This window comes from Saccopteryx leptura, chromosome 2 (genome assembly GCF_036850995.1).
Source record: "Saccopteryx leptura isolate mSacLep1 chromosome 2, mSacLep1_pri_phased_curated, whole genome shotgun sequence".
Classification (NCBI taxonomy): Eukaryota; Metazoa; Chordata; class Mammalia; order Chiroptera; family Emballonuridae; genus Saccopteryx; species Saccopteryx leptura.
This window is the reverse complement of record NC_089504.1, coordinates 345,892,607-345,919,232: the sequence shown is the minus strand read 5'-3', so window position 1 is coordinate 345,919,232 and position 26,626 is coordinate 345,892,607. Positions and strand designations below refer to the sequence as shown.

The window sequence follows — 26,626 nt, the reverse complement described above, 5'->3', positions numbered from 1 at the left end:
GCTGGGGGAAGGATGGGAAGGGGACAGTTTCTTGGAGAGTGGCAGTAATTTTTTCTGGTGGGTCAGTGGAAAATGAGCTGACAAACACTTATCCCCCATTGAAGTGCAGAGAGAAGGCCTTGCTACTCGTGTATACAGGTGGGGATCAACAGTTCTGTACAACCACCCAGGGGGATTTGGAGAAATTCAGCCCAAAGTGTGGTCTCTCCCCAGGTCTTCTGGGTCAGTAGAATTATGTTGCTTTTCCAGTGGCCGTAGCTATCAAGTAGGTAAGGTCCAGTCCTCTCCAGGGTAACTCTCAAGCACCTGCTAAGCCCACTGGACTGCCATAAGAAAATGTAATGTCACCCTGGCTGGTTGGCTCAGCAGTAGAGCGTCGGCCTGGCGTGCGGGGGACCCGGGTTCAATTCCCAGCCAGGGCACATAGGAGAAGCGCCCATTTGCTTCTCCACCCCCCCTCCTTCCTCTCTGTCTCTCTCTTCCCCTCCCGCAGCCAAGGCTCCATTGGAGCAAAGATGGCCCAGGCGCTGGGGATGGCTCCTTGGCCTCTGCCCCAGGTGCTAGAGGGCTTTGGTCGTGGCAGAGCGACGCCCCAGAGGGGCAGAGCATTGCCCCCTGGTGGGCAGAGCGTAGCCCCTGGTGGGCGTGCCGGGTGGATCCTGGTCGGGTGCATGCGGGAGTCTGTCTGACTGTCTCTCCCCGTTTCCAGCTTCAGAAAAATACCAAAAAAAAAAAAAAAAAAAAAAAAAAAAAAAGATGTAATGTCAGAGATTTTTGCTTCTGGCTTAGAAGAAAGACATCTTAATTTAAAAAAAATTTTTTTTTCCCTTTTTCTAGAGAAGGACACAGAGAAGGGAGGGAGCCCCAAACCTGCTCTCTTTCTAGGAAATCTAAGAGAATCTTTAGGCTCAGTGTTTTCTCCAGGTGCCAGGAATATGTCCACTTTGACTATTATGTTGTCCCAGATGAAGAAGGAGGAGAGAGATGGAGAGACTGAGACTGAGATGGAGAGAGCAGGGTAGGAAGGGAAGGGAAGGAAGAAAGAGAAGGAGGACCAAGAAAATGTGGTCAGACACTTTGCTGCTGGTAACACCTTAGTTGGGATATTTAGAAACATTGGCATATTACATATTTTCTTACGTGTGTATAAGTGGTGGCCTGTGGCTCAAAAACATCACCTAATAAAACCCCCTCCAAATATGGTGCTCCACCTGAAATGATAATTCAATTAAATAAATCTTTTCAGTGTTGCCAAATAAGGTTGTTCCCATTTGAACTGGGTGCGTGGGTTGTTCCCATGAAGCTTGTGAATCATGCATGAACACACGGACCAGATAGTTCCAGTCAGCCAAACAGCCAAAGGAGTCATCTCCTGTAGCAGACTCTTGATTGTTGTGTTAAAACAATGCATTCCAGACTTGCTTGCATTGATACTAGCCCATAGCACTAGCCCATAGCACTGGGTCATGGATGCTGCCTCAGCCTGGAAATTCTTTCCGGCATGGACGGCACTGTTCCCTTCTCTTCTGGGACACTTTCTTTTTTTCCTGAAATTTCATCTTTCTTCCTCCCTCTCATCTGGAGAGCACGTTTTCTTTTAAAATGGATTTTTATTATTAAACATTTTATTTTAAATCAAAACAGACAGAATTAAGATAAACCTACTCAGGCAATGAGTACGATACTTTTCTCCATTGTTTGATACATGGAGATTATGGAAATTAGTAAAAATAACAACAACATACAGTCATTAGCAGCTAATTGCCTTTAAAAGACACCAGAGAAAGAGAGGGAGTTGGAGGGTGTTATTTCTTGTGTCATTCCTCATTTACAGATGTAGAAGACTAGACACAATGAGGTGAATAACTTAGGGATTGTGAGAGAAACTGAAGATGTTAGATCAGAAAGATCTCTGGTGAGTACCTAGAATCTAAACTGAGAAGTCAAATGATGCTGCTAAGAACTCGAATCACTGCCTTGTGGTCCAGGGCTGTTTCCATCAGACCCAGCTCTACCCCTGTTTACTATAGATGTGATGGGGAATGAGAAGTAGGAGAGAGCACTAGATTCTCTCACTAACTGTAGTTGTGGACCTTTTCCACTTGGCCCCAGTTTTTCATCTTTGATATTAAAAAGGTTATTAGATGCCATCAAAATACCATTCTAACTTTCAAAGAGATATTAGCACACCCATGTTCAGTGTGGCACTATTCATAACAGCTAAGCGGTAGAAACAACCAGTTGTCCACTGATGGATGAATGGATAAAAAAGAATGTGATATGAACCTGACCTGTGGAGGCGCAGTGGATAAAGCGTCGACCTGGAAATGCTGAGGTCGCCGGTTCAAAACCCTGGGCTTGCCTGGTCAAGGCATATATGGGAGTTGATGCTTCCAGCTCCTCCCCCCTTCTCTCGCTCTGTCTCTCCCTCTCCTCTCTAAAATGAATAAATAAATAAAAATTAAAAAAAAAAGAATGTGATAAGGGGGAAAGGGGTCAAAAGGTAAAAAAAAAAAATTTTTTTTTTAATTAAAAAAATAGAGGGTCCAGGCCCTGGCCAGGTAGCTCAGTTGGTTAGGGCGTTGTCCTGATATGCCAGCATCGCAGGTTCAGTTTCCGGCCAGGGCACGTACAAGAATCAATGATATATAAATAAAGTGGAACAGTAAAAAAAAAAAAAAAAAGAGAGAAATTCCTTTACTTCCATTTTTTTGTGGAATGTTGAAATTTTCATTAAAAAAGAGTATGACATTGATACACACACGCATGCAATGAGATAGTATTCAGTATTGAAAAAGCAATAAATCTTGCAATGTGACAACATGGATGAACATCGAGGACATTATGCTAAGTGGAATAAGTCAATCACAGAAGACAGTAATGCATGATTTCACTTATATGAAGTATCTAAAAACAGACAAACTCACAGAAACAAAGAAGGGGGGGTGGCTGCCAGGGGCCGGGAGGGGAAAGGAAGTGATGCTAATCAGGGGTATCAAGTTTCCGTTATGCAAAGTTAGTAAGTTCTAGAGACCTGCTGTGCAGCCTTGTGACTATAGATAAAAATGCTGTTTCTGTACCTGGAGACTGATAATATAATGTATCAGGCACTTGTTTGACCTTGCTAAGGAGAACAAAGAACTTAAAATTCAGACTTACTGGTACTTTTGTGTGGCATTGGGCAAATCATTTAACTTCCCTATTAGTTTCCTTATCTTTTAAATAGGAATATTAATAGTAGCTACTTCATTGTGGTGTTGTGAGGATTAAATGAGTTAGTAATACTTAATAATTTATTGATTAACCTAATCCGCTTTATAAACAGGTGAAAAGACATGTAGGGGAGGAATTGTCTGCAAGTGTGTTCATCTCGCAAGTTAATGTCAGAACCTAAAAGAACCTCAAAAAGTTATCACGTCATCCAGATCTTTAAAACAAATGGCACTTGTCAATTAGAAAGCAGTGGCTTTTAGTTGGGCACACATACTCTAGCTGAGAATTTTGTCAAAATGATGACATATTTCCATTTATGACAACATGAATGGACCTTGAGAACATACTATGTGAAATAAGGACAGTAAATCAGGAAAAGCTAAGAACTATGTATATGATTTCTCACATAGGTGGGATATAAAACTGAGATGCATAGACACAGATAAAAGTGAAACGGTTACCAAGGGGAAGGGGAATAAAGAGGGACAAATAGGGGTCGGGGGCACAGCTAATGGGTGAGAGACAAAGGGAAGAGAGAATGATGGTTACCCCTGTGTTTGAAGGGGTTCCAGCCAGCTCTCATATGAAGGTGGGGGCAACATGAAAAAAGAGAAAACAGTCACTCCACTAAGTGTAATTAAAAAAATAAAAGACAAAATGTAGAGAAAAATATATCTCCTTGTTTGAAAATACAAATGGGTATTGATAACTCTTCTTTCGGGATGGCTCTAGCAAAAAAAAACTCCATTTCGCTCCATGGAGTCAGTACTTTGTATGACTGTGTCTTACTAGGACTTCCTAGACCTGGAGAAAGAAATCTGGCCTCCAAGCGACCTTCCAGGACTATAGGACTCACAGACTCCTTGGTTTCAAGCATCTGTCATTTGGCCTAGTGGATAAGAGCATGAGATAAGGGGTCAGAGAGGTCTGGGTTGAATCCTGGCTCTGCCACTTTTTAGCTCTTGGAAAGCCACTTACTCTGTCTGAGATTTAATTTCATCTTACAGAGTGAGGAGATGTTACAAAGAGCTGCCTTGTCGGGCTGTGCTGAGGATGAGAGGCTGTGCGTGTGAGGGACACAGCACAGGGCCTGGTCCAGGGAGAGCACTCAGCACACTGCAGCTAATATTATTGTTATTTTACACTGCTGCTAATATTACTGTTGCTATTATTATTATTATTAATAGTAGTAGTAGCAGTAATGGTATTATTGTCCTCTACAGCACTGTCTCCCAAAAGGGCTCACACAGGTCCTACATTTATATTAATAATGGCAATATTGATAAAAATAACTAACATGTATCGAATATGTTCTGTATTTTACATGCTTTAGTTGATTTAATTCTTACAATGATCTGATGGTAGGTATTATTGATGTCCCCGTTTCACAGATGGGGAAGTCATGTTCAGAAAGTTTCAGTAACCTGCTTGAGGTCTCGCAGTGAAGAAGCAGTGTTGGGATTTGAACTCAGGGTTCAGAGACCATGCTGTAACCTGACTTATAGTTGTCTTTTGAGCTGTGCTAAAATTATACTTCTATTGAATCCTCCCTTCCCCTTTCTGTCGCCCCTTTTCTACTGTGGCTGCTGACCTATGCTGAACTGTGTAAAAACAAAACAAAACAAAACAAAAAAAACCCTTTAACTCCTTCCTGGGGTTGCATAGGCTATTGATTTAGCTTCCTGGTAAAAATCCAGACTCCTTATTGCTTTTAAAAGGTTCGATCACTCACATACAAGGTCCAGCAGATGGTTACACTCTTTTACATAGAGAAGACACTTGAAGAATCTGTACACCTGTGTGGTTAACCCCCCTCTTTACGATGCAGTTTGTAATTTATTTTTATCATGGAAGGCATGTGGGATACTTTGCTGAGTGGGAGGCAGATGTCTTATTTTGGGGATAAATTGACTATGGCATTGCTGCGTCAGCCTGAGCTTAGTCTAAGTCCAGTGAGATTCCTTAACTCTGAATCTTGTTGGAATCAGAACGCAGAGCAGACTGAGCAGCTGTGATCTGTCACCCGCTGGTTTCCCAGTCGGTATTGACGGTATGTATGAGGCCACCAGGGACCATCACCGGACCAGCACAGAGGAAGGTGGCCTGGAAGGAAACGACAAATGCCTGGTTTTCAGTTTAGGGAATAAACTCCCTTCTGCAGAGCACTTACAATTTACAACCCCCTTTCCCCATTATTATCCCATTTAATCCTTCCAGCCTGCAGGAGGCTGTGCCAAGGTTGTTCTGTCCCTTTTATTCAAGGTCACACACACAGGCTGGGTTGAGACTCTATCCTGGGGTTCTGAGTCCAAGCCCCATTCTCTTTCCACATTTCCACCCTCAGTCTGAGATAGTGTGCGATTAAGTGCTCCCAGGGGTAAGCCTGGGGTTCAGATGCGAGATAGCTTATTGACAGAAAAGGGATCACTCTGAGAGTTCTGCATTCCACTTGCTTAGTGTAGGTTGCTGCTTGTCAGGAGGAAGTGAATTGCTGAGTTGTGAGTTAATGCTTTCGTCTTTGATGTGGGCATCAGTCATCAACTGATACCTGATACATATCCTAAGACTTCAAAAATGCTTTCTAGAGTAGAACTGTGGGCTTGATCCCAGGGGAGCTTGTTCTATTTTTGGCCCCCCCAAGCCAAATATTATTAAAGTGTAAATCCACATGTGTAAATCATGTGGATAATTAAATCCATGGAGAAAGAATTTAATTTGAGATAATAATGACACAGGTCTAGGGCTGTGGCTAAAATCAAAGCTTATATTAAAAAAACAATGTAGTGCTTTTCAGCATAAAAGCAACATTACATAAACAATTTTATTTGATGTTCACAATATCTGTGTGAAGTAGGCAACGGTCCTGATTTAACTACCAAGGGAATTTAATTTGATGAAGGTGAAGTGTTTTGTCCAGGGGCACAATTAGGAAGTGGCAAGTGTAGGACTTCAGGCTTTCGGGCTCTGCGTTCTGCATTTGAGTCAGAATTGTTTACGAAAACCTCTGGAAATACCAAATACCTTTTGTAGGGAATAACTTAGACACCCTGTGAGCCTACTGGGAGAAGCTTTGATAATGTCTGGGACGTAAATGATGCCTTCCCACATTGGGACAGCCTCGTGTTTGCACGCAGCGATCACTCATGATTACTTCCCTCTGGTGGCTATACTGGAGCAGGCATCTAAGTTATATTTTCACAGTCACCCATCACAGGGAGATAGAGGCTCAGGGTTATGCCTGGAGAGTTACAGCTACATGTCCCTTGTAAAACAACCAGACCAAATCCCATTCCCTAAGAATAGAAAGAGAATTAGCAAACATCTAATGAGAGGATCTATGCTATTGCTTCAAAACGCTCTAGATTCACTCCCCACAATTGTTCCTGATTTTTAATGAAAATATTTGGAGAGCCTTAATGGTTCCCAGAGTTTTGGAGAACATGGATATCTTTAAAACTATCTTGGGGCAGATGAAGTACATAAGTATGGGTAACGAGTAATTAAGACAACAGGGTTCAACAGGATTCAGATTCATGAAAATCTATTCAAAGAAACTCAGTATTAAAGATCTTTTTCTCTATTCGTTCTGTTCACATATAAGTTTCTTTCTGTATCCAGAGAGGGAGTTAAGGGAAGGTTGTAGCTTTTCACCTTCATGTACCACAGCCAAAAACAATCCTAGAACTTGTCTGACTGGCTCTAATGAGGAACGTAAGTAAATAAGACCTGAATAAACAAAAGGGAAACCTGCCCATCACTCGTGGGCAGAAATGTAGGTCACCTTCCTGGGCACTTACAAATCAGTGCTCGTTCCTCCGATAAGTGGGAAGTTTGCTTCCAGAGAATGCCAATCATTTTCATGTTGGCAGCAGAGATTTAGAATAAAAGGTATTCTGCCAATGTGGACCCGCTGTAGTAGACAGAAACTAAGTACCTGAGGGGACAGGGGAATTCTTAAACCTTTCTGGCAGGAGCAAGTATTGGCCTCTTTCATGAATGAGGCTCATTTCCGTCACTGTGAGATGTTAGACTCTGGCAGCTCTGATGATGAAGCAAGGCTGCACGTGCTCATGAGAAGAAATGACTTTTCCATTCTTAATCTCCTTGGTGATGGTGCGGATCTTAACCAGTAGTCGGGGCAGGGCTCTGCAGGTGCTGCAGGGCTTGGGGACCCCTCGGGGAGCTGAGGATGATGTGTAAATGGGGGCCGCGCACTCCATGGCTCTGGTCTCACTGGTTGTGCAGATGAAAGACTCACATTTAGTGACACACGGGTTACAGGGAAGTCTAGGAAAAAACCAGAATTTACCTGTGATTGAGGGAAGGCAACAAGGCTGTGGAGAAAAATGGCGGTCGTTAATTTTTCAACACATATGTTATTCAAAACAAATACTTCCAAATGCATATTCCTTCATTTTGTACTGTCATTAAGTGGAGGAACAAGAATCAGAGCAGACCCATGGGGCAGCAGCAAACTAGGTTTAGAAGTATCGGGTTATGTCAGCTTCCATTACAGCCAGTGCCGCAGCGCTGTGGAAGGACACCATGCTAGGAGTCAGGCGGGGAGAGCCCGGCTCTGCTACAGACCAGCTGGTGCCCTCAGATGCCAGGCAGCCCTCTTGACTTGAGTTTTTCATGTGCAGAATAGCTATAATGGGAACTAAGCTTACCAGGTCAACAGCGATAAGGGACAAGTTGAAGGGCTTATTATCTGAAGGAAGGAAGTTAGTCAGATACTTTTCTTATCAGAGTTACTCAGTTCTACCGGTGGCCTGGACCCCTTCTAGGGAAGAGTTCTCAGTGCTTCATCAGAAAGCCCCAGGGTAGTGTTTGCAAATGAATAAGCTTTAGAAAATTGGAGTTAGAAGCAGTAAGAACTCTTTTTGTCACTGGAAGTCCAATGCGCTATCCATTGCGCCACAGAGCCTGCCAAGAACTCTTTTTGGAAAGCATTGTCTGTTTTTTATTTTTCGGGGCCCTTTGTGGCTCCCCAGGGCGGGAGCACTGGTTAACATCGTGCTAGTATAATGTGTTGGTATGCTTCTTACCATTTAAAAACATTACGACTTGTATAAAAGTATGTTGGAACATGCCTATGTACACGACGCTGTTGGCATCATGGGAAAGCGGCTGGACAGGGTGAGGGGGTTCAGCCTGAGCAGCTTCCTCCGAAGGGAGCAGGGCCGTCCTGTTCAATCTCACGGAATCTACTCATCTCAGTGGGGGGAAACCTGTGCGTTGCCAGGAATGTTCATCTTTAAAGAAACTATTTTTGCCCTAGTATTTTTAAAATATCTAAGAGGCTAAAAAAACAATCAAAACAAAAAAAAAAAAAACACTTAAGAACTAACTCGGTGCACTGACTCCTCATAAAGAACTGAGCTCAGCTAGAGTAGGTTACAATTGTAGGTTTCCAAATGGCACAGCTTCAAACCCTTCCATCCAAAGCTCCCCATCACCCCTGAGATCAAAGCACCTGTCGCCCTGTTGTCAGTGGTAGTACGGACAAACGTGTGTATCTTTTTCATAAAGATGTTTTTCCTTTACGTACTTTCTGTCTGAGCTTTCCAGAAGGCTGCAGTACGTGGCAATCTCACACTCCAGCCGGGACTTGACGTCCAGCAGAATCTCGTATTCTTGGTTCTGCCTTTCCAGGGCACATCGGATCCCCGCCAGCTGAGCCTCTAGGTTATCGATCAGACCCTGGATCTGCGCCAGCAGAGCTGTGTAGCGGGCCTCCGTCTCGGCGAGGATGCACTCCTGGGAGTCTCTCTGTACCACGCAGGAGGAAAGTGGGGTTTACAGGGATGACTCCTTTCAGCCCAGGTCACTGTGATCTGTGTCATTTACAACAGTGGTTTCTTTGTGATAGGTACCAATGAATCCTTAAGCCCTCTTATTGTCTCCTAACCAAATAAATCTAAAAACAAAATGATCAACTATGCTAAAGCTTCCTTCTCTTTATCTATTTTTGCTTTGCTTCTCTTTAAGTGCTACTTATCTTATTTTTTCTTCATCACTTGATAATCTTCTACCATACTTTCTACCTATGAAAGAAAAAAAAATATCCCAAACTGTTTCACACCTAGGAATTAAAGACCCATTACCATGGTACGTCAAGAGTATTTCCACCTTGAAAAGGGAGTGAGAAGCAGTTAACCACACCCAATTTCTTCTTTGGATCGATTCTTTTACATATAAAATATGAGAGTTGAAACTTTGATGATTAAAGTTCTTTCCTGCTCTGTCATTCTGTAAGTTTTATGGATAATGGAATTTTAGGTTTTAATAACCTGTTATTTGTAAGATTATCCCAATTTTTATAGATGAGAAAACTGAGGTTCAAGAGGGTAAATGAACTGCCTGCAGACACATGACTAGCTGGTGACAAAACCAGTCTTGGGGCCAGGTCGTCCGAATACCCTTCAGAGTAGGGCATTGATATTTCCTACTTCAGAGAGACAATACAACGGGGCAGCATCTGTTCTAACTTTGGAGCCTGAATTCTGGCTCCGACTCTTATTTCTTTTGTGACTTAATGCCTTAAGATGGTGGTTTTTCAACCTTTTCCACTTGGAGATCGGTGAAAATAGATTTATAAATACCTTGTGAAATAGTTTGTAAAAATGCTTTGTGTAAAATAAAATTCTCTTTTAGTGTTTCCCAAAGTGTATTCATGGATCACTATTGCCATGAGATATTCTTTAAAAAAGGAGTCCACAGTCAAATAAGTTTTGTAATGCTGGATACCACATGTCCCCCTATTAGAGATTCATGGTATGGGTCAGCTGTGAAAAGCCCACAGGAAGGCCTCCTGTTTAACCTTTGTTTAATCCAGGATTTCCCAGGCTTATTTGACCACAGAGTCCTTTTTTGGCCATTGATCCTTTAACAAGCAGAGGAACTATTGATTCAAGGGACACAATTTGGAAAACATTATTGCAGCGCACAAGGTCAGAGGCTGTTGCCACCACACTGTACTAGGCGTGGTCAGTTTGCTGGGTACCATTCGATGCTGGGCCTGTCGTTCAACCTCCAGAGCATTCATGGTTCGTCTCAGTTCGATGATCTCCTTCTGGCAGCACTGCTGCTGTTGAGAGCTGGTCACCACCTGCTGGTTCAGCTCCTCCATCTGAAACATAGTCGAGGACCATGGGTATTATGAAAAAAAACATAACTCTGATTAAAGGGCCCCTGGCAGTGCAATGTCAGCTCATTGGGTTTGACTTTCCTACCCTCCCCACCTGTGTGTTGAACCATTGTTCTACATCTCTGCGGTTCGTCTCCATGATAGACTCATATTGACATCTCATTTCTTGTAGAACCCGATTTAGGTCAACAGAAGGGGCAGCAGTCACTTCAATGTTGAGTCTGTCCCCTAGCTGGCTCTGTAAGGAACTGATTTCCTATGGAAAGAAGAAGAGTATGAAGTCACTCGTTGAGCAGATGTCCCTCCTTGTGCTCTTGTTTCATTCTAACAGCAATAATTTAGCTTAATTACGTCTGAAATTTAGCCCTCAATAAAGGAATGCATGAGTCATACGTTCTTTTGAGATGCTATAAAAAGTCTAAGGCTATTTCAGGTATGACTATATATGTTCAAATATGTGCAACATTAGAAGGAATTGACTGGCAAGATCAGGCGTTTAAAGAATTGAGATTGTTTGCAGGCATTGGTAATGGGTGAAGCTCAGAGAATTGGAATTTGTGAGAGGCCATAACCACTGTGGTGCCAGTATGGCATTGTGCCAGTATTGACTTACACCAGTAATGGCAGGAATCTGTGTAGGGATGTCTACAAAAAGATGGGAAACCTGTGAGGACAATAAAATTGGGTAACTTCTTTCTCCTGGAAAAGCTGGAGAGGGCAATGGAGGCTTCAGATATTGAAGTATAGGCAATTGATTTGAAACATATTGAACCAGCTATTATAACAGTAGGCATTATCAAGGCTAAAAAAGCCGAAGTGTATCTAGAAGGTACATCCTTTGTTAGGTTTAACTCAAAGGATTGATGCTATTTTTGGAGGCTTATCTGGGGCTTTCTCTAACCTCTTCATGGTTGTTTTTGAAGCAAAGAAACTCCTCCTTCAGAGATTGGACTCGTGCCTCCAGGTCAGCTGTGCCCAGGGTCAGTGCATTCAGGATCTGCTGTAGGCCTTTGGCATCTGCCTCAACTAGCTGGCGTAGGGACACCTCAGCTTCATACCTTTATAAATGAGACATGAAGGGAAATACATTAAAATGTAGATAGCAGCCCTGGCCGGTTGGGCCAGTGGTAGAGCATCAGCCCAGCGGGTGGATGTCCCAGGTTTGATTCCCAGTCAGGCACACAGGAGAAGTGACCATCTGCTACTCCACCCCTCCCCATACCCCCTTCTCTCTCTCTCTCTTCTCCTCCCACAGCCATGGCTTGATTGGTTTGAGTGCATTGGCCCAGGCACTGAGGATAGCTTCATGGAGCCTCTGCTTCAGGCACTAAAAATAGCTCAGTTATAAGCATGGCCCCAGATAAGCAGAGCATCAGCCCCAGAGGGGGTTTGCCAGTTGGATCCCAGTCAGAGTGCATGTGGAAGTCCATCTCTCTCCCCTCCTCTCACTTGGAAAAGAAGGAAAAAAAAATGTAGCCGGCGTAAATCAAGCCAAGCACAATTCCTCCTGCATTTTTCTCTGGGCCTCTCATTTACACTATTTCTCTTGTAGGTTTCATTCTCTTTGGAGGTGAAATCATTGATAAACATCACCACTTAATTATTATTCCATGTTAGTTTGCCAGAGTGATGCTCCATTGCTGTTCTTTGAGGTGAGGGAACTTATCCTCCTCCCCTACCCCTAGTGCCAATGCAGTGTAAGTGAAAAGAGCACTGGATTAGGATTTAGAGAGTGTGTATCCAAGTTTTGGCTCTGTCTTGTACTACTAGCTGTGTGCCTTTGTGTAAGTAACCAAACCCCATTAAACCACCATTTTCTTACCTTAAATGGAGTAACAGTATATTTGCCTTACCTATTTTATTGAACTATTGGGCAGGTAATCAGGTGGGTTTATATGTTAAAAACTACAGGTACTGGCCCTGGCCGGTTGGCTCAGTGGTAGAGTGTCGGCCTGGCGTGCAGAAGTCCCGGGTTCGATTCCCGGCCAGGGCACACAGGAGAAGCGCCCATTTGCTTCTCCACCCCTCCCCCTCTCCTTCCTCTCTGTCTCTCTCTTCCCCTCCCGCAGCGAGGCTCCATTGGAGCAAAGATGGCCCGGGCGCTGGGGATGGCTCCTTGGCCTCTGCCCCAGGCGCTAGAGTGGCTCTGGTCGCAACAGAGCGACGCCCCGGAGGGGCAGAGCATCGCCCCCTGGTGGGCAGAGCGTTGCCCCCTGGTGGGCGTGCCGGGTGGATCCCGGTTGGGCGCATGCGGGAGTCTGTCTGACTGTCTCTCCCAGTTTCCAGCTTCAGAAAAAGAAAACAAACAAACAAACAAAAAAAAACTACAGGTACTGTATACATATGAGTGGTTATTAATCTTAATACTAGATTGAATTTGAAGGTCTTTTCTGGGCTAGTACCATCATGGTATGGGCAAGAGGGTTAGTAGACTTGTAAATAATCTTATTGGGAACATTTAGCACCCGATGCAAGGCAAATTCTGTCCTGCACGACAGTGTTGAACAGGCTTACTTGGCTCTCAAGTCATCAGCAGCCAGTTTGGTGTTGTCAATTTGTGAGACCAGCCTGGAATTCTCAGCCTTGGTACATAAGATCTAGAATTAAGAAGTTGTACACACAAATGAGACAAACACCAAGACCTCTTCCTTAAAAACCAAGGGGCTGTTGTGTATTTCAGTTAGCCGGGGAAGATGAATTAGGCTTTTCATAGCGATGCTTAGGAAGTTTGGGCAACTTTGGAAAATCAGAGTTTTTGTTATTTTCTTAAAATTTAAGCAAAAATTACTTTAATAAAAACTTGTGTAGATGTTTTACCATTAAAATATAAATTCCAACTAAATTTGTGTAACATACTATGATCCACTAGAATGTAAATGCCACGCGGGCAGGAACATTTCAGTTCAACAGTATGTGCCTAGAGCCTAGAATGATGTCTGGTGCCTTGGAAATGATGTCTGGTGCTCAGTAAATATTTGTTAAACTAACAAAACAGGATAAATCCAGCACACATAGCAGCAGGATATCACTCTGAATAGAAAAGTTAACTTTGATGAGGGAAGAACTACTTGGGATGGGAGATGATGAAGTGAGCATCAATGGAAAAAGTGGTGATGGTTGAAAATATGGATAAAGATTAAACTAGTTAGGAACTTATAAAAATAAAGTTAATTTTCTCAGATCCCTGTTTTCCCATTTTTTGTTAAAGAAATGACAGCATTGGGTTGTTAACACATTTTGGTCTTCAGTTATGGTTAAAATAATAGCAGAGAATATCTCTAAATGACAAACTATAGTTCTGAATATTGCATCATGATGACAATTTCATTCAAGACTTTTTTATTCTAGAAGATATATTTCAGCATACATGGAAATAAAGATATTACAGTTTAGCAAATGACTATTGCTTGGAGAATGTCAATACAAAACTTGATTATACTGGTTGCTAATAAGAATCTTACCTTCTGCTGGAGCTGCTCAATGGTAGCATAGTAGGACCGGTAATCAGGACATATGACGGGGAGCTCTTTGTTACACTCTTCCTGGATTTTACACTCCAGTTCAGCGTTCTCTTGTTCCAGCATCCACACCTTTTCCAGGTAGTTAGCAAGGCGCTTGTTCAAGATTTGCATGGTCCCTTTCTCATTACTGTTGAAGCCTTCACCACACCAGCCATAATCGTCCGTAGAGGGACAGGTGTTGGCATTGTTTGTTAAGCAGGTGGGCATGGGACAAAAGCAAGGACTAGATTGGCAGCCCTGGGACTGGAGAATTCTCAGAACATGGCCAGTTGGTTGGCCGCTGGTGTTAGAAGAGCTGATCTTACAATTTGTAATCCTAGAGCAGCTTTGGCATGGTGTTGAAGAAGAAGTAGTTGGTGAACAGCCCTTGGTATCCATTGTGTGTGCCCAGCTTTGGTTGATTTCAGTGTCTGTGGTTTCCCTGGGTCGAAAGCTCAAGCTGCTGTGACCGAGTCTAAATTCTGAGCCTTTGTGGCTTTTTCCTCTTTGAAGTGTTTATATAGCCTTTCCTTTAGTGGTGTCACAGCAGGCAGGATGTTTCCCTTCCAATGCTTATACCAAACCCCATAGGAGCATCTCATTAGACTGCTTTTGACTTGCCTGAGAAGAGTTACCTGTCTCATAAATGTGTGCATTTAGGCTGTTACTAAATTACTACCCATCACAACTACCACTTGTCATTGGATTCAGAGCTTCATATGATTTCTTCAAAAGGAACTGTGGTCACAGTTCTAACAGCATCCATTATTAAGTAGGTATGAGTATATTGGGTTCATTACGTTCTTGTTGACCTCTTCACCTGGCATTGAGCTTGACCAGGACTGAGTCCATTTATTTTTCCTTTCTTCTCTAGAAAAGGGAAACTATAATATTAATATAGAATAATTATTAGTATGAACTTATAAATTGGTATTTTATTTTGTCCTGCCCAATTGATTTTCCCATTTTTATTGTGTGTGGATTAAAATGTCATTCTTAAATAAGGCTTTTTTTTTAGAGGTAATTGCTAAATTTCCATTTTAGCTTTCTAGGTTGGGTTTGATTGCTAACAAGAAATTTCTTGATAAAGGGACTGGTTACCGTTTGTTTTTTCCAAAGCCCACATTTGATAACATTTTTAGTTCTCAGTGTTTGCTTGTGGTACATTAGGTAAAAATTTGTGATAGTGTTGGCTTTTATTTGGTGTTTAAATACGTTCTGTTGAAAGGTATGTGTGTTCTTTCTCAGGAATACGTACTCAGCATTTTCTTTTTCTTTTTCTTTCTTTTTTTTTTTTGTATTTTTCTGAAGCTGGAAATGGGGAGGCAGTCAGACAGACTCCTGCATGCGCCCGACGGGGATCCACCCGGCATGCCCACCAGGGGGCGATGCTCTGCCCATCCGGGGCATCGCTCTGTCACAATCAGAGCCACTCTAGCACCTGGGGTGGAGGCCAAGGAGCCATCCCCAGCGCCCGGGCCATCTTTTGCTCCAATGGAGCCTCGGCTGCGGGAGGGGAAGAGAGAGACAGAGAGGAAGGAGAGGGGGAGGGGTGGAGAAGCAGATGGGCGCTTCTCCTGTGTGCCCTGGCCGGGAATCGAACCCGGGACTTCTGCACGCCAGGCCGATGCTCTACCACTGAGCCAACCGGCCAGGGCTCTTTTTTTTTATTACTCAGCATTTTCTTAAGGAAGTTATTAGTTCGTGATCCTTTATAGAGAGGCTCTAGGGAAGAATAATTCCCTAGTTGTTTTTAGCTCTGTCAGAGGGGAGGGAGGTTCTGAGGCTAGACGAAAAAACATGAAAGGATTAAGCCAAACAAACAAACAAACAAACAAATAAAAAACAACAACTTATAGACACAGACAACAGCATGGTGGTTACCAGAGGTGAAGAGGAGGTGGAGGAGGTAGAGGAGGGTACGGGGGGATAAATGGTGATGGAAGGAATGGTGAATACACAATTTGTTATGCAGATGATGTGTACCTGAAAGTTACATAATTTTTAATTTTTAATCAATGTCACCCCAATAAATTTAATAAAAAAGTGCCATAGAAATAATGCTCAATGTTACTCATAATAAAAGAAATATAAATTTAACTATATTGAGATATTTTCAGGCCCTGGCCGGTTGGCTCAGCGGTAGAGCGTCAGCCTAGCGTGCGGAGGACCCGGGTTCAATTCCCGGCCAGGGCACACAGGAGAAGCGCCCATTTGCTTCTCCACCCCTCCGCCGTGCCTTCCTCTCTGTCTCTCTCTTCCCCTCCCGCAGCCAAGGCTCCATTGGAGCAAAGATGGCCCGGGCGCTGGGGATGGCTCTGTGGCCTCTGCCTCAGGCGCTAGAGTGGCTCTGGTCGCAACATGGCGACGCCCAGGATGGGCAGAGCATCGCCCCCTGGTGGGCAGAGCGTTGCCCCTGGTGGGCGTGCCGGGTGGATCCCAGTCGGGCGCATGCGGGAGTCTGTCTGACTGTCTCTCCCTGTTTCCAGCTTCAGAAAAATGAAAAAAAAAAAAAAAAAAGAGATATTTTCATTTTTCATCTGTCAATTGAAAAAAAATCAAAGTTTGATAACAAATGCATTGTATTGTATAGAGTCTCTCATTTATTGCTGGTGGCAGTATAAATTTGTACAAGTTACTACAATAGTACTACGATCAAAACAGTGTGTATTGGCGTAAGCAATGGAAAAGATATAGAGTCTAGAATTAACCTCTGCTTTTTAACATCATAATTTGTACAGTACTGTGCAGAAACGGGAAAAACAGCAGTCACAGGCTAACTGTAACAGGAGAGCCCCCAAAGTAGCCATCCTATATTAAAAATAGATATCAGTTCCACTTTGATTTTACATAAATCCAGGCTGGAATTATTTTTAACTCCTAAAATACATATAGATTAATGCACGCAAAATGTTATATATCATGGAAGGTAGTCATGTGTGTCTTTTTGAGAGGAAATGGGATACAGTTGGAAATTACAGATGCTGAGGAAATTGTTAAACAAAAATATATTATCTTTTGCTACAGTTTATACCTAGGCAGAAAAGAAACCATTGGAAATGCAGAGAAAAAGTGGTGGGTGACAGATAGTCTGGAAAATTTATACAGTAGAAATCTCCATGTGGGTAAAATTGGTGATTTTTTGACATTATGGTATTAAATTTCTTTCCAATTTTATTATCAAGAGTAATGGGGTTTGAATACTATTTCAGGGATTTATTTATCTGGAAAATATTTTATTGTAAGCATTTTTATTGCCTTTTATTGTTAAATAAGGAGAGTGTAATGTAAAAAATCTAATGTAAAATTTTAGATCTGAAAGTAGACTTTTGTTTAAATCAACACTGTATTAACTGTTATTATTATGCACTTTATGTCTGTGGGCTCAGAAAATAGAAGTAGAAAAGGGAAGTGGAGAACTTACTTTCAGGTTCCCACTGTTTTATTTTCAAACTTTTTAATTTTGAAATAATTATAGATTTATAAGAAGTTGCAAAGATATGGTTATATCTCACTCAACTATAGTACAATTGTAAAACCAGAAAATTGATACAGTGGGTGTGTTTAGTTCTGTATAATGGTTTTCACATGTATATATTCATGTAACCACCACTTCAATCAAGATAGACAACTAGCCCTGGCAAGATAGCTTGGTTGGTTAAATGCTCATCCTGATATGCAGAGATTGCTGTTTCCATTCCCTGTTAGGGCACATACCGGAACAGATTGATGTTCCCGTCCCCTCCCTCCCTCTAAAATCAATAAAATAAACATTTTTTAAAAAGATGTACAACTATTGAATCAGCACAAAGACCTTCTACATGCTATACCTAATTTGTTCTCCATTTCTTTTAAGTTTACCATTCAAGGATGTCATGTAAGTAGAATCATGCAGTACAGGATCCTTCAGGATTGCCTTCTTTCACTGGCCGTAGTGGCTTTCAGATCTTGAGGACATTTTGGTTGTTTCCAGTTTTGGCTATTACAAATAAAGCTGCTGTGAACAATCATTTTTTTTTCAATCTCTTTACTTTTAACATACTTATACCATTCTGTCTGAAGTGAGCTTTTCGTGGAAAGTGTTTAGTTTTGTATTCACTCTGCCAATCTGTGACCTTTAATTAGTGTATTTAGATGATTTCTAGTTGCTGTAGTTACTGATGTGGTTGTGCTTACGTCTGCATTTTGAGTTTTGTTTTCTGTTTGTTCCCTCCATTTTTTAAATTTCTCTATTTCTTCGTCCTGCCTTTCTGTGGGTGACTTGAATATGTTTTAGACTTCCACTTGTATTTATTGATAGCATTTTTGAGTTTTCTTTGCATAGTTTTTTAAGTAGTGGCTTTAGGTATTACATTATATATATGGAACATCACAGTCTACTGTGCTGACATTTATTTTTGTCTCTACAAATAAAGTATAGAAGAGTTACTTCCCTTCCTCCCTTTACTCACCAGTTCTTGGAGCTTTTTTCCTTTTCTGTCTGCAGCAGCTGGTGTTTCTAGGTTGTTGATCTCTCTAGTTCCCAGTTCAGGATACAGGAGACAAAAAGAAAGGCCGGGGAACTCCCCACTGTGTTGTTCCTTGGATATCAAGGCCTCTTGACGGTTTGGCCTCTTCTTCCATGTTTCAGAGTCTGCTTCTATTTGTACGTGTAATTTCTAGGGTTTTTAGTTTAAGAAGAGGAATTGAAGGAGGAAATGTACCTCTACTTCATCTTTCTGGAAGCAGAAATTCTCTACTTTGCCTTTTAAATGTGTGAGAATACAATTATTCTGATATCCTTTACAATAACAGACCAATGTACCTTATGGCATTTTATGCAGCCACTAAAATAATGGTCACAAGATAATCTTCTATATGTGTTAGGATTGAAATTATTTAGATGACACAGTAAAAAAAGTAAGTTACACAACTATATGCATATGTAACTGTGATACTGCTATATAAAAAAAACCTATTTTAAGAAAGAAAACTTGCCCTGGCTGGAGAGCTAGTTTGGATAGAGCATCGTCCTGAAGCGCAGAGGTTACGGGTTGGATCCCTGGTCAGGGCACATACAGGAACAGATCGATGTTCCTGTCTCTCTCTCTCTCTCTAAAATCAATAAAATAAACATTTTTAAGAAAACTTAAAAGTTCCCAAAATACTGACAATGGATGTTAAGGGTATAGAATTATGACTGATTCTCTCCTGCCCAGTGTGTGCCAATTTGAAGGAAAAAACCCAAAACCTAGTACTTTTATAATTAAAAATAAATGAAAATTTATTGTATTTTATCTCTAAGTTTCCTCTCAGAAAGATACATACAGCTATCTCCCATGATATCAACATTTTGCACAGATTAATCTATTTGTATTTGAGGAATTCAAAAATATTTTCAGTTTGGGTTTATGCAAATTCAAATTATTGGTATGTGTCTAAACAATTACCTTGGCATCAAATGGTTAGTATATCAACAGTAATAAACCACAAAGCTATATTTACCATGCTAAAGGGGTGAAATACATTTTATTTGGAGATTAGCAAGAAAGCTTTACAGACGGATAGAATATCACAAATAAGCAGGCAGGAGAGGAAATGAGCAAGCAGAAATATACCGAGGATGCTTAGAGCACAGTTTGAGGATATGAAAGCCTTCTTGACTTGAGCTCCGAGTTTGGATGTCCCTGGTTGAAGCCCCATCTCCTTTTTAGGACCCTGCTGGCTCAGTTCCTCCATCTGCTGTGCTGGGTGTTTAGCCTTCATGCACAGTTTTCCACTGTGCAAAGTACATACGTGGAGCACGGCTCACAAGTGTTGCTTGATGTACTTGTTGTAGAGCATGGGTTACAGGGAAGCCTGTGGAAAACACACTTTGAACTAAGCCTAACAAGGGAATGCTGGGTAAAATGTCAACTCAGAAAAAATCATGCCAAAATTTACCCTGCAAATTATGTTCTAAAAGACGCTCTTTGCAGAATAACATTTGACCTAAGCCTGTCATCCCTGGACCCAGCACTGGTCACTTCATGTTCACTGCAGCTGTAGCAGTTGAATAAAATTTTTGTGTATTTTTTTCACTTTGCAAATGCCATCTTATGCATGTTCCTGGTTTCCCTTTAACGGGAGACAGGAGAAAAGGGAGACAGACCCCCAGCATGAAAAGATACAATGATATTTATTCTGCTTTATAACTTTATAATAGTTTTGAACATTTCTGTGGTCCTCTGATTAGCATGAGCTGCTTTTCATCACTCTTTTAAGAAGATCATCTAACACATGAAGGAGGTTTGACCTTGGCCAGATTTGGGGGAAACAGGATTTTCCTACATGAGCCTCTTTGTGACCCAGGGTGATTTTGAGAATAATTGTGTGGCACTTGCCTGCTGTCCTCGCTCTCCAGCAGGCCCCGGTACGTGCTGATCTCACACTCCAGCCGCGCCTTGGTGTCCAGCAGCACCTGGTACTCCTGGTTCTGCCGCTCCAGGTCGCAGCGGATCTCGGCCAGCTGGGCCTCCACGCTGTCGATCAGGCCCTGCATCTGGGCCAGCTGGGAGCTGTACTGGGCCTCAGTTTCTGCCACAGTGCCTTCCAGAGATTCTGTCTGCGGAAAGAAAGAGTGTAAAAAGCGCGTGTAGCATAGTCTCCGTGGCCAGAGGGCCTGCTTTCAAATCCCTGCTCAACTCTTTTCCAGCTATGTGACTCGGGGAGAATTACTTCGCTTCTCTGCACCTCAATTTTAGTCCATAAAAAACGGGCAATGCAAAGTACCTTTGTGGGATGGTTGTGAGGACTACCTGGGTTAATATGGGTCCAGCACTTAGAGCAGTGCCTATAAGAATTTGAAGGGCTATGTAATTGTTAGTTATTGCTACCACTAGGACATCACAGCCTGCAGTATATTTGTACAGCTTAAGGAGGACCAGCAGTTTGGGAGGAAATGTTGGGTATGGGTTTGTGGGCATGGAGGGGTGAAGAGAAGAGCCTCTGGTATTAAACCACCAGGATTGAGCCTCCACTTTTGCTTCTTAAGAATTGCTTGACCCCTTGTTACTTATCTGAGCCTCAGTTTTCCTCATCTGTATAATGGGGTTAGTAAAAGGATTATTGTGAGATTTACATGGGGCCTCTCACAAGATGAATGCTTAGCTATTTATTATTCCCTGAGCTATTTATTATTCTCTGTGGCACATGCAGTGGTTTGACTGGAACTGGTTAATGTCATCTCATCCATATTTTAGTCTGTTGCTGGGGTGGAGTGGGGTGGAGTGGGGTGGAGTAGAGGGTCTGGTTGAGGTGTGGATCCTGGAAAAGTTCAGGGTAGTGGTTGAATGCGAAGAGTATTCTTTGTTTTAGATGTGATTTTGAGCTTGGGAAGTTGGCCCTAATCCAAAGGGAGGTAAAATCCACGGGAAGGCGCGGGTGGCTTCACGCAGAGGTTCCCCTCGGTTTGCTCCTGCCCCTTCCCTCTCCCCTGTCTCCGGCGGGGGCTGCAGGGTCGTGCTCAAGCCCGGGAGGGAAGGTCAGGGCATCCTTCTGGGACAGTACAAACTGTTGACCTTTCACGTCTGCTTTCTAGCTGTTACTTGGCAAAGGCAAGAAAATACAATCCTTGCAAGCTGGAGATTCAGACTTCTTGCCATATAAACTGTGGGTCTCTTCTTTGGGTTATGGAAGAGGGGATTGTATCCTAGGGCCTGATTCTGCAGTGACAGAACAGAGCGGTCTTTCCCTAACTCACCAGGCTTCGCTGTGCCTGGAGCTCAATTTCCAGAGCATTGGCCGTGCGTTTCAGTTCCAGGATCTCCACCTGGCAGCCCTGCAGCTGCTCGGTGCTGGACCGCTGCTGCTGGTTCAGCTCCTCCGTCTGAAACACAGGCATGGTTAGGGAGGTTAGGGAACACAAATGAGGCAGAAGTCTGGACGCCTGTCACTTTATTGCTCCGGGCACTGACCTGGACAGCGAACCATTCTTCCGCGTCCCTGCGGTTGTTGGCGACCACCGTTTCGTACTGACAGCGCATCTCATCCAGGACCCTGTTGAGGTCGATGGTGGGGGCACTGTCTAGCTCCACACTGAGTCGGTCACCAAGTTGTCCATGAAGCAAATCGACCTCCTAAAAATGGAAATGAAGTAAAGATTGTCACAGAGTGGTGGGGAAAAAAGTCACTTTGACATCCATGACATCCCATTTTTGTTTTGGGGAGTAGTGAGTAGAAAGAAGCATGGGGTTCAGATTCAGATTGCCTAGTTTAAACCTCTTCATCACTCAGTTTCTTCATCTGCAAAATGGGTATAATAATTTTACCAGTCCCAGAGAGTTATTGTGGGGTATATGAGTTAATATGCATATAAAACACTTACAAAAATCCTTGGCATATAGTCAAGTCTCAATAAATGCTAGCTGCTATTATCAACAGATGTTCAAGGGGAACATATACTGTGTGACATCATTTGTCTTTTCACGGGTTGTCTTCACCAATATAGGACAATCATCCACTTTGTATTTTATGATTTAAAAAGTTGATCGACGCTAAATATTTTAAAAACAGTGGTTTAAATAGTGCATGACTCCTTATCCCCTTTTTCAAATGGCCTTCCCATGCTGTGTTTATCAGCCTGATTTTGAAACCTTATGGGTGAGAGGGGGGCATGACACAAAGCCTCCAAGGAAGTTGGTTGTGGAGTTACCTTCTCCACGAAAGCAATGGCAGGCAAAGACTTTGGGGCCTTCATCTGGCTCTGGCCAGGGCTCCTTTCAGAGCTCCATTCAGAGACGCACAGGAATGAGCCAGCTGAATGGTAATGAGTGCCTTGCGTAATTTTGTCCCAGCTTTAGCGACATTTACCCAAGTCTAGCTTATATGCACGTGTGGAGTTGATCGGTTTAATTCGTCAGTCCCCCATTCTCTCAGAGAGTGCGCCACTTTCCTCACCTCTCTATGGTTCTTTTTCAGGCAGAGCAGCTCCTCCTTCAGGGACTCCACGTGGGTCTCCTGGTTGGCCTTGCACAGGGTCAGCTCCGCCAGGATCCCACGCAGGTGGCCACTGTCAGTTTCTACCAGCTGGTGAAGGGACAGCTCAGACTCATACCTTTCAGAACGAGAGAGACGCAGCCAGCCTGTGCTTACTTTGCCAACATTGTACAAAGTACAGGGCATAGTGACGAAAGACACCTGGACTCAAGGGAGCCACATGCTGGAATTCCTTTTACATCCCAAGTAACGATAAATTCGAGCTTTGCAAGCATTCTTAGCTTAAAAATATTATATAGAGAATATTTGTGGCGAGACAGAGAGAGAGAGAAAGAGAGAGAGAGAGAGAGAGGAGAGAGGTATAACTATAAATTATATTCAAATTTAAATTCAACTTACTTTACCCTAAAGTCGTCGGCTGCCAGTTTGCAGTTGTCAAGCTGAATGGCCAGTCTAGAATTCTCTGCCTTCGTGCACAAAAGCTGGGAAGCAAGTTATTAAGTAATAAATGGTTCTTTGAAAGAAATCTAAATATCTATTCATTTAACAGCTATGCCATTATTTATCTTTTGAAAGTCTTTGTAGAGAAGCATAAAAGCATTTAGCCTGCTTTTCTTATAAAGCATGTCACTGCATGAAGAAAAAAGGAGTGCCAATTTATAAACAAAATAGAGAAAGAAAAAGTTTAGTTCTTTTTGTGTGTGTGTATTTTTCTGAAGTAAGAAGCAGAAGGCAGAGAGATAGACTCCCGCATGCGCCCGACCGGGATCCATCCAGCAAGTGCACTAGAGAGTGATGCTCTGCCCATCTGGGGCATTGCTCCATTGCAACCAGAGCCATTCTAATGCCTGAGGTGGAGGCCATGGAGTCGTCCTCAGTGCCTGGGCCAACTTTGCTCCAATAAAGCCTTGGCTGTGGGAGGGGAAGAGAGAGAGAGAGAGAGGAAGGAGAGGGGGAAGGGTGGAGAAGCAGATGGGTGCTTCTCCTATATGCCCTGGCTGGGAATCGAACCCAGGACCTCCACATGCTGGACTGACACTTTACAACTGAGCCAGCCACCCAGGGCCAAAAGTTTAGTTCTTTAATGAACCAAACCATTTTGCAATATTCTTTGACAGTTGAATTCACTTAAATTTTTCTCCATAAGTAGTTTGTGTTATGACTATGTCCCCATCCATGATAATAAAAATTCATCAGTAAGAAAATTATTACTAGGTAAAATTATATGGTTAAATAGATGTCATTTAGTATAGACATACAGTGTTACCTACAGAAGTAATTTTGGATATAACAGTTTTTCCTCATTCTGTAGATGATAAAGGTAAAGTCTAGAAGTATGAGAGTTTATTTTGGTCACTGAATAATTAGTGCCAGCACTAAAGTAAAGGCTATTTCCTGACTCTTAGTCCTGAGCCCTTTCCTCTATGTCACACTGCTACTTGGAAGTGCCTTCTGCCTGGTTTCCTTCTAAAGCCTCTTCTAGTATAAAGGTAAAGCAAATCCCAGCCTGGGCAGGTGGAGCGTAGACAGTGAGACATGATACCTTTTGTTGGAGATCTTCAATGGTGTCGAAGTAACACTGGTAATTGGGACACACCGATGGGATGTCCTCTTCACATTGTTTCTGGATCCTGCATTCCAGCTCTGCGTTCATCTCCTCCAGGCCACGCACCTTCTCCAGATAGCTGGCGAGTCTGTCGTTCAGGAACTGCATCGTCTCCTTCTCCTTGCAGTTGAACACCCCATCCTCACACCAAGCACTGTGGCCCGGCAAGCACGGGATGTTACAACTCCCAACAAGGTAGCATGGCGCGAAGCAACTGGTTTGCAAGCGAGGCCTGGATAGGAAGCTAGGGGTCTGGCATCTGGTTGGAGCAGAGGAGCTGGGCACACAAGTGGTTTCCACGGAACAGGTCGAAGCAGTTGCTCCATCAGAAACCCCGGTGCTAGACTCAGAAGGGCAGCATGCGGGGGAACAATCAGAAGGCATCCTTTGAGAAGTGAGGAGCAAAGATCAGTGGCAAACTCAAGGTGCCTGACTCCAAAAGCCTCCTTTCTTCCTGGGACATTTATATAGCCCCCCAAATGGGTATTTACAGAATGTACAGGATGTTTTCTTTATCACTGTTGGTGCCAGTTTTCATATGAACATTCATTAGTGTTGTTTATTTGCCGAGGAAGAGTTTTATGCCTCATAAAAGAGGCATAAGTTCTGGTTACTAAATAAGGACACCATGTCCATGTGCCAGTAGGATAAAATACTGTACTTGTTTCAGAAAATCTTCATAGAAAGCGTTGTTCTTTTGACAGAATAAGGAAAGAAAGAAAATTTGACTAATCATAATTATGGATACAACTGATTACAAATAAGGAAAATAGTATTTCCACAGATTTTGATGCTGCACATTGAAAATTGTTCATGTCTCCTTTTAGAATTAATATTACAACACATTAAATACCATTTGTTTACTTGTGCCACTACCATAAAGGTGCTGTGTGGATAGCAGTCTGGCGGAGCTTTTGTGTTCTTGCTGGGCTCATATGGTAGAGCAGGGAGGTGTGTGTATACTGGGTTTAAAGTATGTCTGTGTGTGTGTGTGTGTGTGTGTGTGTATGTGTGTGTGTGTGTGTGTGTGTAAATGACATCTGCCTGTATACAAGTTGAAAAGTCTCTTTGCATGATTTATGGGCATAATTTGTGCCTGCCAGGCCAAAACATAAAGGAAACAGCAGACCTTTTGTTGGTTTTCAGGACCCGGAGCTGTTTCAACAAACAAATGTTGGCAAGGGTGTGGAGAAAAGGGAACCCTCATGCACTGTTGGTGGGAATGCAGATTGGTGCAGCGACTGTGGAAAGCAGTATGGAGTTAGCTCAAACAATTAAAAATGGAACTTCCTTATGACCCAGCCATCCCACTTCTAGGGATGTAGCCAAAGAAACCCGAAACACTAATTTGAAAGAATATATGCACCTCATGTTCACTGCAGCGTTATTTACAATAGCCAAGATTTGGAAGCAGCCCAAGTATCCATTGGTGAATGAGTGGATAAAAAAGCTGTGGTACATTTATACAATGAAATACTACATGGCCATAAAAAAGAAGGAAATCTTTCCTTTTGCAACAGCATAGATGGACCTGAAGATTATTATGCTAAGTGAAATAAGCCAGTTAAAGAAAGACATGAGCATATGATTTCACTTATATGTGGAATATAATGAACAAAATAAGCTAACAAACAAAATAGAAGCAGACTCATAGATAGAGAACAGACTGAGAGCTGTCATTAGGAATGGAGGTTGGGGGCCTGGGTGAAAAAAAGAGAAGGAATTAAGCAAAGAAAAAGACTTAGAGACACAGACAACAGAGTGGGGATTGCTGGAGGGAACAAGGGATGAGGGAGGAGGAGGAGGGGAGAGGAGGGATAGATAATAATGAAGGGAGATTTGACTTGGGGTGGTGAACGCACAATGCAATATATAGATGATGTATTGTAGAATTGTGCACCTGAAACCTGTATAATTTTATTAACCAATGTCACCCCAATAAATTCAATATAAATTTTTTTAAAAGACTTGGAACTGTGATTTTTAATGTTCTGAGACTTGCCTTCTCCACATTCCCTATGCCTCATTTTAAAATCAAAGATATTATTTTTTCTCTATATCTCTAATAAGGGTGATACATAAATTCTAAGTTACATACAGTCTTTTAGTCTCTTGGAAACCCTCAGTGATCACACTTCAGAGTAGAGTCAACCAAGCTATGTAAGGCTTTTCTTCTGAGAATAGGGAACTGTTGTCATTCAT

General features: G+C 42.5%; 2 protein-coding genes across 2 annotated transcripts; both read right to left on the bottom strand.

Annotated features, from left to right (window-relative positions):
- Window positions 1-7,148: 7,148 nt before the first annotated feature.
- KRT39 (keratin 39) lies at window positions 7,149-14,262 on the bottom strand. The gene is made up of 7 exons (XM_066366363.1): window positions 13,825-14,262; window positions 12,878-12,960; window positions 11,265-11,421; window positions 10,458-10,619; window positions 10,220-10,345; window positions 8,765-8,985; window positions 7,149-7,500 (listed from the first exon to the last, which is right to left on the bottom strand). The coding sequence occupies exons 1-7, from the start codon at window positions 14,260-14,262 to the stop codon at window positions 7,239-7,241; spliced, it is 1,449 nt and encodes a 482-aa protein (XP_066222460.1). The 3' UTR covers window positions 7,149-7,238.
- A 5,342-nt stretch (window positions 14,263-19,604) lies between these two features.
- On the bottom strand, window positions 19,605-24,808 carry KRT40 (keratin 40). Its single transcript, XM_066364439.1, has 7 exons — window positions 24,362-24,808; window positions 23,218-23,300; window positions 22,780-22,936; window positions 21,798-21,959; window positions 21,584-21,709; window positions 20,226-20,446; window positions 19,605-19,701 (listed from the first exon to the last, which is right to left on the bottom strand). The coding sequence occupies exons 1-7, from the start codon at window positions 24,806-24,808 to the stop codon at window positions 19,605-19,607; spliced, it is 1,293 nt and encodes a 430-aa protein (XP_066220536.1).
- Window positions 24,809-26,626: the final 1,818 nt, after the last annotated feature.